At 39.0% G+C, this 14,832-nt stretch overlaps 1 protein-coding gene across 15 annotated transcripts in view; it reads right to left on the reverse strand.

Annotated features, from left to right (window-relative positions):
- Positions 1–679: 679 nt before the first annotated feature.
- SEMA6D (semaphorin 6D) overlaps positions 680–14,832 on the reverse strand; it is a 406,629-nt gene continuing 392,476 nt past the window's right edge. For 7 of the 15 annotated variants that reach the window (XM_032983028.2, XM_032983031.2, XM_032983029.2 and 4 more), the window contains 16 exons: positions 14,377–14,437; positions 14,196–14,258; positions 13,983–14,084; positions 13,670–13,760; positions 13,273–13,392; positions 12,724–12,812; positions 11,768–11,985; positions 11,527–11,658; positions 11,175–11,330; positions 10,918–11,091; positions 10,020–10,160; positions 9,840–9,917; positions 8,936–9,027; positions 8,534–8,590; positions 6,507–6,674; positions 680–4,378 (listed from right to left, as the gene is read on the reverse strand). In XM_032983028.2, coding sequence (XP_032838919.1) covers positions 3,075–4,378; positions 6,507–6,674; positions 8,534–8,590; positions 8,936–9,027; positions 9,840–9,917; positions 10,020–10,160; positions 10,918–11,091; positions 11,175–11,330; positions 11,527–11,658; positions 11,768–11,985; positions 12,724–12,812; positions 13,273–13,392; positions 13,670–13,760; positions 13,983–14,084; positions 14,196–14,258; positions 14,377–14,437 — 3,046 coding nt within the window. In that variant the 3' untranslated portion in view covers positions 680–3,074. The remainder of the gene's footprint in view (positions 4,379–6,506; positions 6,675–8,533; positions 8,591–8,935; positions 9,028–9,839; positions 9,918–10,019; positions 10,161–10,917; positions 11,092–11,174; positions 11,331–11,526; positions 11,659–11,767; positions 11,986–12,723; positions 12,813–13,272; positions 13,393–13,669; positions 13,761–13,982; positions 14,085–14,195; positions 14,259–14,376; positions 14,438–14,832) is intronic. The other 8 variants (XM_009967194.3, XM_032983035.2, XM_009967195.3 and 5 more) reach the window with 8 other exon arrangements.

Below are 14,832 nucleotides of genomic sequence, written 5' to 3' on the forward strand. Positions count from 1 at the left end.
TACGTGTGATGTTGGCACATAATAAATATACGGCATGTATATTTCTGTTGGGCTTTACTGTCTGCCTGAAATGTGAATTTCAATTATTAGGCATTAGTAAGTATTTAGGAATGTCCTGCTATGTAGGGTCTGCAATTAATTTTGCTAGGAATTATCTTTATCTTTTTGTAGCCTGCATTTTAGAAGGGACAGTATCTTCTTTCAAAACTGTACTGTATTTGCACAAAATTGGTATTTTTCTAACCTTAACAAGAAAAGTTTGCAGGAACCAGAGCCCAGGTGAACCCTGGACCAAGCTCCAGTAAAGGCTTCACTTAGGCATATATTATGTATTTTCAAAATCAGTGTGTCTTGTTGGTGTGTCATATGGGCAACCCTGACTGTACTATACTGCTGCATGACAGTTACTTTGATGTTTTGTATTAAACTCAGGAGGCTGTCAGTCACCTACAGACACTCTCCATCGAGAACATGCATGTCAACATGTGGCTGCAGTGAAAATGGAAGGACACCTGTGTGCGTTGCCATCGACCTCTGCAAGTCCCCTGTAAGGCTGATGAGAGGACGTCTCTGTGCCTTCTTTGCAGAGCTATTAAAGGTGAGCAGTTTTTCCTCTATCGTAATCCCAACAACAATTCACCTAAAACTAGCTTCACTAATAATAAAATTAGACACTCGGTACATTGGAATATTTTATTTTTAACTTTACATGCGGTGTTAAAAACCCAAAGAACGTATTATTTACACATCCACAATACAAGTTTACAAGATATCTATACATGTTAAAGTACTCTATAGTATAGAGCAGCTTCATTTAAGGGTTACTCTTTTTATGCCGTACCATTAAAAAAGATACAATCTGCGTTTACCTTTGCACAAATGGATAAAGCATCTTTTATTATTAAATTAACAGAATAAGGACTAGGTTGAATGTTAGAAATTTCAACATAAATACGGAGAGAACTCACATTACCATCTACAAGGCAGCACAATGTTACAGGAGGTTATCAGGGTTCACATACATTTATCTTTCGGTTTCACACAAGTCTGTATTAATACTTGTAAAGTGAATTTGGATCAGTTTGTGTCTTTTGACAACTGAGTACATTTTTAATAGTTATTAATCTGTAGTATTTTAGTTGCAAGACAGAAGTGTTTAGGAAGAGAGATCATTGATTTTTGGATCCAGAGGTCTCAGGAAATAAATGTCCCTTACAGCCTTCCAAGAAAAAATGACTACTTCTATCCTTTATTCTTTGTTCTGTAACAGAGATCGAGTTTTCAGTGACTAACCTTTTCTCGCCTTTGGACACATAATATAAATCTCCACCGTCTCTGAAACCCACTGCAGTAATCTGTCCCACTAATTCATGAATATTCCTCTGCCATGGTTATTTCTATAGTTATGTTCAATAAACAATGTGGTAGTGTGTAGTTTGCAAGCTAAAATAGCCATCTGTGTTGAACATCAGCTGCAAGTGGATACTGTAAAACCTACTAAATAGCTTACACAACTTTAGCAGGTGTTCCATTACCCTAGAAACCTCATTTGATTTCACATTATAACTGTTTGATCCTTCAGAGAGCTGGAGTGGAATGTTTATCATGGTAAGGTGATTTAATGCTGCTGTCTTCTTGGATTGTAGGCTGCCTTTAGTTACCATTAATTATTCTTGCTTTTTATCTATTTTTTTTTTTTGGAGGTGCTGTTGAGAGGTTTTACAACTGGCACTCAGGAGATATGTGCTATAGTGAGAACACTTGACAGATTTTTTTTTTTTTTTTTTTTTTTTTTTTTTAGTACTTTTATCATTTGCATGAATAAGGCACAAAATGCACAGATTCAGGTAAACTCACACATAATATTTACAGAATATTGTCATTACCTGCATGACTTTGGAAAAAAACCTTACATTACACAACAAAAACAAATTGATTGCACTACTGTTGAGTTTTCACAGACTGCTTCTGCCAGGCCAATTAATGTTTCTTCTTTTTTATTGACAAGAGTCTATCAGCATTAGGGCATTAATAAATGCAACAAAAAAGTAACCTTCTCTAGTTACACAGGCCTTTGCCAAGTGAATTGATTATTAGCTGCCCTCAATGAGACGTACAGGGGCTTGAGTTCACAGTGGCCAGGTACTGGATGGAGGCACTGTGGAAACACAGTAAAACTCCCCCGTTCCAGCCCAAAACACTAGCTTTGAAATGCACAGCTCTGAATCAATAGCAGCATAACAGTTATGAAGAATTAAACGTATCTGCACTCTTTCACTGGGTGACTATTTTGTCAAGGCATTACTGTTCAGAAGGCTGGCAGAGATGCGCAGTTCATCCTTAGCTGTCTTCAACCTGAACCCAATGGGCTGCAGAAGGCAGAGTCATCTGTTTGTTCAGTCATGCTCAATGTAAACAATTCCATAGCATAAAAGATGCAATGGGAATCTAAGTACATCCTAGTGTGTACAGTACACACACGCACATCCACACACACGCACAGCTTCATCTGTGGCACAAACAAAATGCCACACACATGGAGAGAAAAAATAATAATGCTACAGTTGGGCCAGAGACTGAATTCCAGCAAATTGATTATTAACCCAGCTATTCATTGAGACATTACCATTTTCTGACATTTGTGCAAGAGGCAAGGTGAATGCATACATATTAAAATGTTCACATTTAATGGGAAGGACCACGCTTAATGGCAGTCTAAAATGGAACCCATTTTTCAAGTATTTGCTTACTGATTTTTTTCCCAATAACTTTTTTTCAGCTATTTAGAACAGTAAAGTAGCCCCCACCCCATTGTGCTACATGTCTCCTTAGCTCCAAACAAAAGAAATGTAATGACCAGCACTTTCCTTTGTTTTTTGTGTTCGCTCTTAGCAAGTACACGAAGTCTTGCTATAGCTACACGTGGCAAGACACAGATGTTGCTGAAGTAAAGACAGTTTCTTTGGCCACTTTGTTCTCTTCAATAACAAGCAAGTCTCTGTCTTATGTGTCTACCACATCATCTCACAACCTGTACAGGTCAATGCCACACTCATTTTTAGCACAGACGTGTCCTAGTAACTGTATTTGTTCAGTGGTCTGACTGAAGTTGTCTGAGGAACGAATGAGGGTTTTGGTGGCACGTCGGGTTTTAAGGAGGGTGTCCTCTTTATTCCTGTACGAGGAAGGGTGCCATTGCTTGTGTAACTGCTTTGCCTGGACAAGGAAGGCTGGAGGTGAACGCTGACAGGTGTCCCTTGGATGTAGTCCATCTTTGTGCCTGCTGTGGGAGGCATGTACCCCCCACGATTAATACTAGGCTGTCTGGATAACAAAACACCATTTGGTGAGTTTAAGTTTTTGGGAAGGGCAGATATTGAATGCCTTTGTGAAGAATTTTTGGGATAACCTCTCTGCCTTTCCAAAGAGGTCATTGGTACTGCAGGGGTGGTGGGAACGTCCACTCGTTTTGTGGGGCTGTTTCTCGGAAGAGTTGATGGAGGAGAGTACAAAGATGCCTCCCTGTTGGGAACCTTAGGTGGGATCTCAGACATATTTCCCATTGGATCCAGCATTAAAGTCTGGTGGGCCACTTGAATGTCTCCCATAATTGCTTTGGGATTACCAGTAGTTTCATTTAAGTGTTTCAGAAAATCATTCAAGGTGTTCCTGGAATCAACAGATCTCCTGTGGTCTCTTTTGCTGGATGGTTTTGTGAGTGGATGATCAATATGTTGCATCTTTTTGTCTGCCTTGTGCGCATTAGAATTTGAGAAAGATGTATTGTAATCATGGGTAGCATTGGGAAGAACAATAGCACTGGGAATATGCCCGTGACTTAGAGGAGAGTGGGGTGGAGGACTGGAAGGAAAAAACTGAGGGCTTTTTAGTGGGGTTTCCTTTCGTGAAGCATTGAGGTTACTATGCGCTTTGTCCGACTGACTTTTCATAGCCTGCAGAGTCTTTTGTTGAAGAACTGGTGTAGATTCAGGAGTTGGAAGCGCAGCTAATTCTGGAGGCTGGCCCCTGTGGTCCATCATCATGGATTTCGTATCACCAGTCGGTGGCAACTCCTTTCTACTTGTCAACAGGTTTGTGTAAAGTTTGGGTGAATCAATGTTTTGTTGATATTCCTTGACGGGACTATCAAACAGCCCATTCAGTTTAGCAAAGCTGCCACTGGAGTCAGTACAGGACTGAGCTGATTCTGCATCTTTGTGTATTTTTCTGGATTTCCGTACAAATAGATCCCGGTAACAGTAAACGGCCACTCCCGCAATAAAGGCTCCCAGGACAAAAGCAGCAAAGACACAAGTGATTAGGACATTCATATGTACCATTTGGTTGGACTCTCCTGATTGTACTTCCCACCTTACACCTGCAAAAGACATGCAGTATATCATCAATCTACGTGGACTTCATAGGGGTACATTTCAGAAGAAGGTAGTCTCCCTCAGGGAAGTGTCTATTAAGTGTCTCTAAGTGCTCTGGGTGTAGCGTTAGTGTAACTCAGTTGGATCCTGCAAGCCACAGCACTAGTGAATACAAATAATTTTATAAATAAAAATGACTGTGTAAGCATTTATCAGTCTAAATTAAGACTGTTCATTTTCTCTGACAGTGAGGATTGCTTATCGAAGCTTCTCTTCTCATACTACGTTTGGTTTAGCCTGTCCCCAAATTGCCTTTAAGACTCAAAAATAGGGGCCTGTATGTTATTAACATTAATGATTTTTGCTGGAAAATTGAGGTTAGAAGGTGCTACTGGGCCAGACAGCAATTAACAACTCGTGGATGGGTTTCTTCCTCAATTTTCTGCTCAACTCATAAATCAGTATCAAAAAAGAGACAGGATTATGCAAATGTTGTATAAAACTGTATAAAGTACATACTGCATTGGTATAGCCACGTTAACATATCACAGTGCAGAAGTTGTAAACTAATACACCCATAGGTTGCTAGCCTTGGAGTGGCACACCTTCCATTATGTAACTGTACAATTTGTGAAGTTCAAGATTATGTCATTCTATTTATTTTCTTTTGACAATACTGAACATAAATACTTGCATAACAAAAAAAAAAAAAAACCCAAACCAACCCAACTTGCAAGGTTACGTTATTAGAGAATGTTAAAATTTAGAAAACTTTGCTTAGACCAAGAAGTTGGATATTGGATTAGTTTTTTTATTTGTGTATTAACGAGCTCCCTTTTTTTTTGAGATTTTTTTTTAAAGCAACCACAGACATCTTACAGCTAAGACAATGTTAGTTTTTAATGAGAATAATTCTGTTAACTGTCCCACGGGATGTTAAAAGAAAAGAGCAAGAGGGAAAGAATAGATTCAACTTTTGTTAGAGGCAAGGCCTTTGAACATCATTAATGTTCAGAGTTACAGGTTTTAATGGCACTGTGCAGAAGAAGAAAGAAAACATGAGTGAAGTTCACAAATAGCTATGACACAAAATGTGATTCAAAACCAAGAGCAAATGATAAGAAGAACTTAAAGCAAAACAGAAAATAACTGCAACAAATAAAAATGACAAATGCACTGCCATAACGGCTGATAGGAAACCTGATATGTTTTGGTGAATGGTAATAAAACACAAATGGTTTTTTGGCTGGTGAGATTTTCAGTAAATACAGAATTGTGCAAACATGTCTGTCCCCTGGCTGTTCTGTGTACTGATGAAGACTTGTGTTAAGTTTTGCTTATGGGTTCAGAAGCTGCTTGATTCTTTGGTTGACTGCAGTAGTCCTGCTGAATTAAAGTCTTTGTTGATGGAGGTTCACTTAGGTGAAAGAATGGCTACAGAAAGATGAATTACATGCAGAGTATGTTTCTTTTTGTGTTCAGCTTAAGACATGTGTGTATCTGTGTACTGAAGTCATCTGTAAACTGAATGCTCATATCCAGAGAATAAAAATTCAGCCCATCCTTACTCAGATCTGACCCACATTCTTCAGAAACATGCTGCAGGCAGGCAGAGTTTGGGATATGCCCCACTTAACGCATGGATCTGTCATGGCCCTGTGCTTTGTTTTCTGCTCCCCAACGTCCCTCTTCCCAAACCCCACCCACAGACCAACGAAACAAAAGAACCCTATTAAGCTCTTGTGAGCAATCATTCATGAGGAGTAGTAGTCTTATCCAAATCAGACTGGTTTGAAAACAACCACCAGAGGTGCAGGTAAGTCTTGAATGTAGGGTTTGTTTTTTTTTTTTTTTTTTTGATGCATCCAGAACTCCCACTGATTTTAATGGGAGCTTTGGAGCACCCCAGGAATAAAAGGCTGAGCTTATTATCTGTGTTTCCCATTATAAGCTCTAAGCAGCACTTTGTGTACTGGATAAGTAAGTATGAAAAACATGATTGCACTGTCTGCATATTCACAGGAAATGGGTGTAAAATATAGCCCAATCATGGCTGTTACATTTAAGCCTTAGACAATGCTGAGACTATCAGGTTTCCATTCAGCTGCAATGTATTCCCTGGTAAGGCCTTACCCTTTGGGACACCTGATAATGGATCAGAATAATCAGAAGTATTTGGGTCATCTTGAACTACAAATTTCCGAGAGCCAGTCACTTTAGGTTTCCAGGAACCAATCACTTTAGGTGATATAACTGGGATACTTGCCATTGTGGTAATGGAAGCGGAGGAGAACTCCATGTCTGTGGTGGCAAACAGATTTTTATTAATGTGTATTACAGTCAGGCTTTCCTCACTGTTTCATGGCACATCTAAGCTATAGCCGGAGACAGTCTTTAATGGGAGTTACATGTCAAAGCACAATGTGACTCCCTACACTCTGCAGAAGTACAGAGGGCTGATTAAAATCAATGCGTTCAAAACTTTAAGTATGAAAAAATACATTAAAACATCAACAGCTGCTAGCCAAAAAGCCAGAGAAGTCAAACATGAAAGCAGTGCAAAAGTTAAAATAAGCAACTGGTGGAGGTGAAAAGCACAACTTATTCTACTTAATTGCTGTATTCTTCACTGGAGACAACATACTCAGCTGCCTTTTAAACATTTTCAAAAAAAAAAAAAGTTACTTGGAAAGATACACACTCATGAATGACAGGTTACACCTGAGAAACCAGATCAACTCCATTAGTGCTATTACAGTATACCAGGAACTGCTGAACAAGCCATTTATACAGGTGGGGATGAAATGAATGTTTTTAACCCTTATTTTGTAATGGTTCCTAAGGAATAATGTTGCATAGATTCTGGCTCCTCTGTAGTACATTTGCTGAACAGAACCACCGTAGCCTACGTGAAAATGCACATGAGGAGGAAAAACGTCAGATTGGGTTTACAATCCAAAGCCTACTTTGCACACTCAAATATTTTGTGTTCACTGTACCGGTAGGTTTAGGCATGAATAGCTATGGCTCAAGATCTGACTGAGAAATGTATTTCAAAAGCACACTCAATTCACGAGTTGAAAATAAGGTTTCTGTTGTATCTGTGCCCCAAAATATCACTTTAAAAATTCAGATGATAAACATCCACACAGCCAAAGCAATGTTTCCTTGTAACAAGTTTTTTTTTTTTTGGCTTTTATAAGTGAATCTTTAACTTACATTATGTGTAAATATATCTGGAAAATATTTGTCTCAAACATTACTTCTTGTCAAGTTCCAGGAAATGCAAATATCAGAAACCAAAACACAAAACAATGTTCTTGTTACACTCTTACAATTTTAACATACAAATGGATTATTTTCATATTTGTCAGTCAGAAATGTGCCCTTGGCTTGAAAGCAGAGAATCTCGTTCCAGGAGCAAAGGCTGGAAAATAAGGGCTCAGTCTTGCTCCTGTTGAAGTCAGCACAGGTTCTGCTTTTGAGTTCAACAGAGGAGCACTGGGTCCTGCCTCCCTGAACACCAGGGGCTGATGGTGAAAACAGTACTAGAAAAATCACTGCAGGAGAAAAGGATGTGAAAGTCCATCTGACAACATGGCATGAAGTTTTTTTCTAAGCCACCTTTGTCTACACAAGTCAGTCGTCATTCAGCTACATAGTTTGTGATGTTAAATTTTTTCCATTAGCATAAAATACTTAAAACATTTCAAAAATATAGAAATACACATTTTAGAAAATGTGTATTTGTGCAAAAAGCTTGCTGGGAAAGAAGGAAAAGAGGAAAGGAGAGGTAAGGAGGAAGATGATGAAATTCTGCCATTCATCTACTAGAGATGACCAATAGGGGCATTCACAAATGCATGGCTGGGGATAAAGAGTAAAGCTTAGTGGACTTTCGTGCGGTGAAGATGTCATCTATGTTAATCAGGCTCTTTAATAAAAGATGTCTCAATAAATAATGAGCTGTTAACATGCGGCTACACAGGGTGAAGTGCTGAGCGAGAAGAGTCTGACTATCTTTACCATCAGTGGGAACATGAGTAAAAGCACAAAAATGGAGGATTGCCAACTGTGCAAAAGGAAGGAAAAAAGGGCTGAAAATGCTGAACTGAAGGAAAGTAAAGGTCATTAATTCAAAAAAATTAAAAAAAACTAACCAGATGTTGGGTCGCCAAATATTTTGTAATCTGGTGTAGCTGTAGTAGGCAAAATTTCTAAAAGAATTAAAGGAACAAGTAATCAGTAAAAAGTAACAAAAAGAAAGCAAAAGATCTCAAACCTGAGTAATGGAAAATAAAAACTAAAATATTACTGGTTACAAAAAATAAATTCTTCAATACTTTGCTGTAGACCCCAAATAGTTGTAAAGTGGTGAAGGAAAAGACAAAACTCTGCCACCCAGGACCAAAAAGCTCAGCTTTGTGAACATTCACAGTAACACCAGGTGCTGTGTTCATCATGTTACTGAAAAGCTCATCATAAATTTAACATCTATAGTGAGGTGTGGCTACAGACTACTGTTGAGACATTAGAAACAAGCAGCAGTGACTGTGCCTTACCATGGCATTCCCCAAGCTGGGCTGTGTTGCCGTATTCAACATCTTGTACATATCCTCCAGTGCTGTGGTTGTATGAAACAAACAAAGAGAACCTGCAATTAACAGTATTAGTAGGGAAACAAATGGTGATTTTTTTTTTTTCTGGAAGCAGCAAATGGTAACATATACAAAAGCTAGTGTATGGCCCCAAAAATCATTTTATAAAATGTAAAAGTTAATTATAACCAGGCTTTAAAAATCTATATATGTGTTTATGTCAGTAAATAGGAAAAAAAAAAAAATATCCCTTTTTTCACCACCTTCATCATGTCTTTTATATTGGGTGTACTCTTGATTTTAGATACAACCATCCAATTATACTAGTTAAAGTTTGCACTGGCCTGCTACAAAGGCCTCTTTTTAAGATACAGCTGCTAACGCGCCGTATATTACAGACTTGATTTGTGCAAAATGCTTTTGGTATGCATATATATCACCCAAGCTCCAGCGTGGAGGCAAAATCTCACTCTTTCCCCCTGTGAATCCTGTGCTTTCATATTTGCAATTGACTGCCTCAGCCGTGAGCACGCCTGGGAGGGGATACTGCCTACTGTCCTCTCTGAGCTGCTCACATTTGCAGGCAGCAATTTCTTGCCTTCCTGCTTCCAACTGCTCTTCCTACAGGTCTGCTTGTCCTCCCACACACATGTAAAACTCCCACTGAAAGCAAGTCTTCACCTAGAGATTGCAGAATTAGGTCAGACTTCAGTGTTCTGTTCTCTTACATATGCAGTACACTGAAAAACCATCTTTAAAAAACGGAGATTTATTAATGGTGTGCAAGGGAAGAGGCACAGGATGTGAGCTCATGTGGTCTATAAAGCAGATGTAGAGATGCTGGGCTAATTTGAAAAGGAGTACTTACAGCATGCCTGGTGTCACTCTTCCACATGCCTCATGGTCTAACCAGCCACAGTATGGGTCCCGTGAAGCAATACATGCCCTTGCAAGAGAAAAACCCCAAAAAATAATGCATTTTTTTACTTCCTTCCCAAGAGATGTCGGTGCCCTTCCTTTAAGGGGGAGTTCAGGAATGAGGCCATACTTTTTACATGAGCCGTGACGCTCACACCGACTCAGAGGAATTCTAATGACGCAACTGGAGAATGCCACGAACAGAGCATGGTGGTCTCTGTCCAGCTGAAGGGAAATAACTCTTCTGTCCTCCTCGCTCTCAGCATTACACCTGTTCAGCAAAAACAAAGGGAGGCCATTATTTTAGTAACTGTACTACTCTGTGCAGCGCTAACACTGCAAACATTTTATTTATTTACTGTATGGGTAGATAGTGAAAAGAGACTTTTTACATATATATATTTATATATGTAACTTACTAGTCTTTGCTGAATGATTTCTGAACAAACCTATGGGTTCTCAAATGCCAGCTTCTGGCTCTTATTTACAGCTAGGTGACAAGTTCGCTGAACTATGTAAGAAAAAAATCCAAATCCATTTTCTTTGTTTTCAGTCGGCATAAATATCTCGACAGAGCAGAACAGGAGTCCTGTATTGAATGCCTGTAGAGTCTAATTGGAACACTTCCATTCCCACATTCTTTGTGCCAGAATAAACAAGTTTAAAATTATTAGATGTAGTTTATACATTATTGGTCACTCTTGAGAAACACTCAAGATAAGCTCACATCATTTCTTTTTAACAGCAGCAGATAGTTCTGACGTTTCGTATTCAGGAAGAAGTGTATCTATTTGCAGAACAATTAGACTGTATCACTGACGTCACTGGAGTGGAATTAGGTTGTTCACTCAACCCATGCAAAATGGCAAGGGACCAAATATTTTCAGGTTATTCAACATGAGGAACACTGTGAAATGATAAACAAGTGGTGATGTTGGTGCTAATGAGTTGCTTTTCCTTTACCATCATTTTTGTTAGCTAGGTAGCAAGAACTAGATGAAGAGCTTAGGTGTTCTGGTAATACTTACTTTGCATGATTATATGCTTCAATCTCTTCCAGTAATACGCTGTCATTCAAGGAAAAAGGCCTGGTCTTTGCCAAGATTTTAAGTACTACTCCTGCTTCGGAGCCAACAAATATGACTGTGTAGTTCTGGTAGGGTCCAGCAGCATGGTCTACAGCAATTGCTGTCAATCTGTATCTATCAAGACCAAAAGGCACATCGTTATCATTGCATTTTTTCATTTTCCCTTTCACACACGTTGTTTTTGAATGCTGTCATACCTGACACGTGTTTTGGTAAACCAGGGCTCCTCAATGACTGAGGGAACGGCTGAATCCATCAAAGGATGAGATTTGATGAAGGAGAGTGTTTCATCCGGGAAATCAATGGAGGTTTTGTAAGCCTCTGCTAGGCCGTGTTTTGCACAGCAGCCAGGTCTGAAAGGAGAACAATGTTGTTTTCCTCCTGATATTTTAGTTAATGAGAGAAGGCAGCCTGCTAGTGAGCATCCTTATGGCTGAAGGGTAAAGCTCTGCTTTGGCTTCTACCTGACAAGACACTCAAGAGTGCAGCTGATTTAAAGTATCTCTTTACAAGGACAGTATTATGGCATCATGAGTAAGAACCTTTTACCTTGGCTTTGGTACTTTGTCTTCAGGTACAGCTGTCCAAACAGAGTCAGGAGTCTTTTGTTCTTTAAATCTCCCTTTGAAGACTTTCTCAATGTCATCCATGCTGAAAGCACATACTGCTGAACCAGGGATGCTGTAAAATTAGAAAAATAGTTGCAGGAACTCAGACTACAATGGCACCAATCTCAGTGTAAGAGAGAACCAAGAGAACTACCTTTGATGTAAGGTTGCTCATCTCTCACCTGTTAAGCTGCGTGGTGAATACACCGACAACTGTGGGGACTCCATTGATTTCCATTATGTCTGTGATAGACTGCAGAACATCAAAGTAGAAGAATGAATCCCCAGGAACTGAGCAGTTGAGCCGAGCTTTCAGAAAGGATGTCCAATGCTTCTCCAGGACTCTTTGGGACCCCCCCATATCATTTTTGCATATGCGTGCCACACGGGAATACACAGCCTGTGAAGGGCAAAAGGGAGAACGGCTTGAGACATGCAAGGAAAACAGTGCTTGTTTCTGAGCTGTTAACAAAACACCAGAGATAGATAGTTTTGTTATCAGGAAGCTGCCATTTATCTGCACAGAAAGGATGAAAGCAAACTGTGTTTAGCTCGTAGTGCACAGGCATCTTAATATATCACAAAGCAAATGCAACTCTGCAGCTTATCCCCACCCTTTTTTCCCTTCAAAATTATATTGTTAGTGAGATTTAAAGACTTTAATTAACCATGCGTAAAGGATTTAATAATTTATTATAGAATATCCTTCCATGGTGAGGCATAAGTATTATACTCTGTACTGGCATGACTGAATTATTCAATAACCAGGGACATTAGAGAAACTTCTTTGAAACTCTTCTTTTGTGTTGTTTTCTTTTGTTTCTTTAGTGAGCATGAAAAAACCCTCAGATTTTCCATTACTTGCCACAAGTGTTAAGGCAACAGCAACACTAAAAGGTACCTGTAGCCAGCCTGCCTAACAGCAAGGCACAGAGAACTGACAAGTTCTTGGTTGAAGAATGTACTGTTCTTCTATTTTTTTTTACCCCCTGTACATTCTCATGATGGGAAAGCTGCAAACTTTGTACTAGTCCCCACTTCATACTGTAAGCCGTGCTTGCTACTGATGCTGCTTTAGGATGATCTCATTCTTGCTACAACTCATGGCTACCTGACAGCTCACTGTGACAGTACGTACCTTGCCCAAATTATTGTGCTCTACAGCAATTTCTCGGAAGAAGAAATAAACATAGTTCCCATATTCTATGGCATGGAGGAAGTGTGGTTCTGTAAGAAAGAGCAAGGAAAAGGTTACTTCAAAGAACTACTCAACTGGCATATGACACTGACTATGCTGTGTCACTCGGCAGCTCCGCCCCAGGTCCGGACCAGCTCACATGAGCTCCAGTCTTCCAGATAGTTCTGGATGTTCACATATGGGCACACTGGAGCTTACGTGAACTTGAATTCTTCAATGTTGGCTAATGCACTGTAAAAAGGCCTCACAGAAACTGCATTTCAGCTAAGGTGTCTTGTTACTGCAGATTCATTCATTGATGTATTTAACAAAAACGTTGCTTTATTTGTATTAAACTGCTTTTCTATTCTAATCAAACTATATTGAAAGCTGCACCTATGCTGACATTGTAGTATATGTGTAAAGCACACTGGCTGTGAATTACCTGACCTTCTGGTGCCACTGAAATTACATCTGCCACGTGTATGGAAGAATACTCCCCCAAATTACCTTTTATCCATTTGGAATCATACTTTATTGTTCTTAGGGCAGATCCATCTCCCATGCTGCGATAAATAACAGCATCGCTTGCCAGGAAATCTGCTACTGTTGCTGAATACAGTTTTCCGTCTAAAACAGAAGTTGAAAATGTTGTATTAAGAGGCCTTTAATAATCTATGGAATTCTGACCAGCCTGTATTTTTCCCCATTTCTTTACTGCCACTCTTCCCCAGATTGCTGTAACCTGTTTATTAACAGGTCAGCTTCTAATCCATTGGAGGCCCTTTAAAAAATTTAAGAGCAGGGGCACCATGACACCTTTAGCTTTCCTGTTCTTGCTCTAAAAGCTCTCTGGCTCCTTTGGTGTCATTAATCATTTAGACTCATTACAAGCAAAAGTTCTTACCAGCAAAGAGGGCGACATTGGTTTGTCTGGCATCAAATGGGCATCTTGCCAAACCACTAATTTCCTCCCCATCATACTCTAAGGTATTCAGCTAGAGGAGAAAAAAAAAAATGGGTGATAGTGTCATTTCTATTTTGTACACTGGCACAAAAGCTTATCATTGTCTTTCCACAAAACTTAATTCAGCACATTGGCTTCTGTCTGTTTTTCTTTCACCTTGAAGCACTCCCCAGTCACACTGGATGTATTGGCTATAGCACAATTAGTGCAAGCAACACCACTAACAGATTACTGATGTATTCCGTGTTCTTACCCGATAGTATCTGCACATAGGGTTAAATGCATTTGTTCCACAGACAAACACCATCTCATCATTTCTTGGAACAAAGACTTTAATGAAGTTATGGCATTCATCCTGAAAAAAAAAAAAAAAAAAAAAAAAAAAGAGTAAGATGCATTAATCACAGACTTTGCATATATAATAAATATTAGTGTTGTTCTTCTATAATGCATGTGGTATACTTACTTTATGTTTGCCTTTCATAGCACAGTTCTCTCTGTCCTGCTGCCTTGACCTCCATGTTAATTTCTATTAAATCAAACCAGAAAAGAGCATTTGATTTCCTTTCCATAAAAAAAAAAAAAACTTAAAATAAATTAAAACCAAAGAAAATACCTCTCCCTTGCCAGCACGTGCATCTACTCACCTTGCTTGGAGTAACTTCCGATTTTGGAACTTCATTTAAGTTTACAGTGTAAACTTGGTCCCTGTTTTCAAAGAGTAAAAAGACGTAAGTTAATTAATTGATTAGCCTTATTTTTGATAAGCTATATCTATTGTTAGAGCATTAGATCAGAAAATTCTATTAAATGCTTATGAATTTTCTATGTTTAATATAAATTGGAGGATGTTGGTCATGGCCAACATGGGGTTGTTTTGATTTTTATTGGTGTGGACCTTAGCTAGCACCTACAGTGTCCATCTTTTCTTTTCCACTCTGTTGAAGACTAATATGGACTATAAATATTCAAGTGTGTTATCCTCACTTCCTACATCCCTGATATGCCAGTCCAAGTTGAAAATGATCAGGAGAGGTTTTCATCAGGGCAGTAATATAAAAGAGGGGAAAAAAGTATTTGATCATTGGTTTTAGCATAACTAC

Source organism: Tyto alba, unplaced genomic scaffold (genome assembly GCF_018691265.1).
Source record: "Tyto alba isolate M040663 unplaced genomic scaffold, T.alba_DEE_v4.0 Super-Scaffold_41, whole genome shotgun sequence".
Classification (NCBI taxonomy): Eukaryota; Metazoa; Chordata; class Aves; order Strigiformes; family Tytonidae; genus Tyto; species Tyto alba.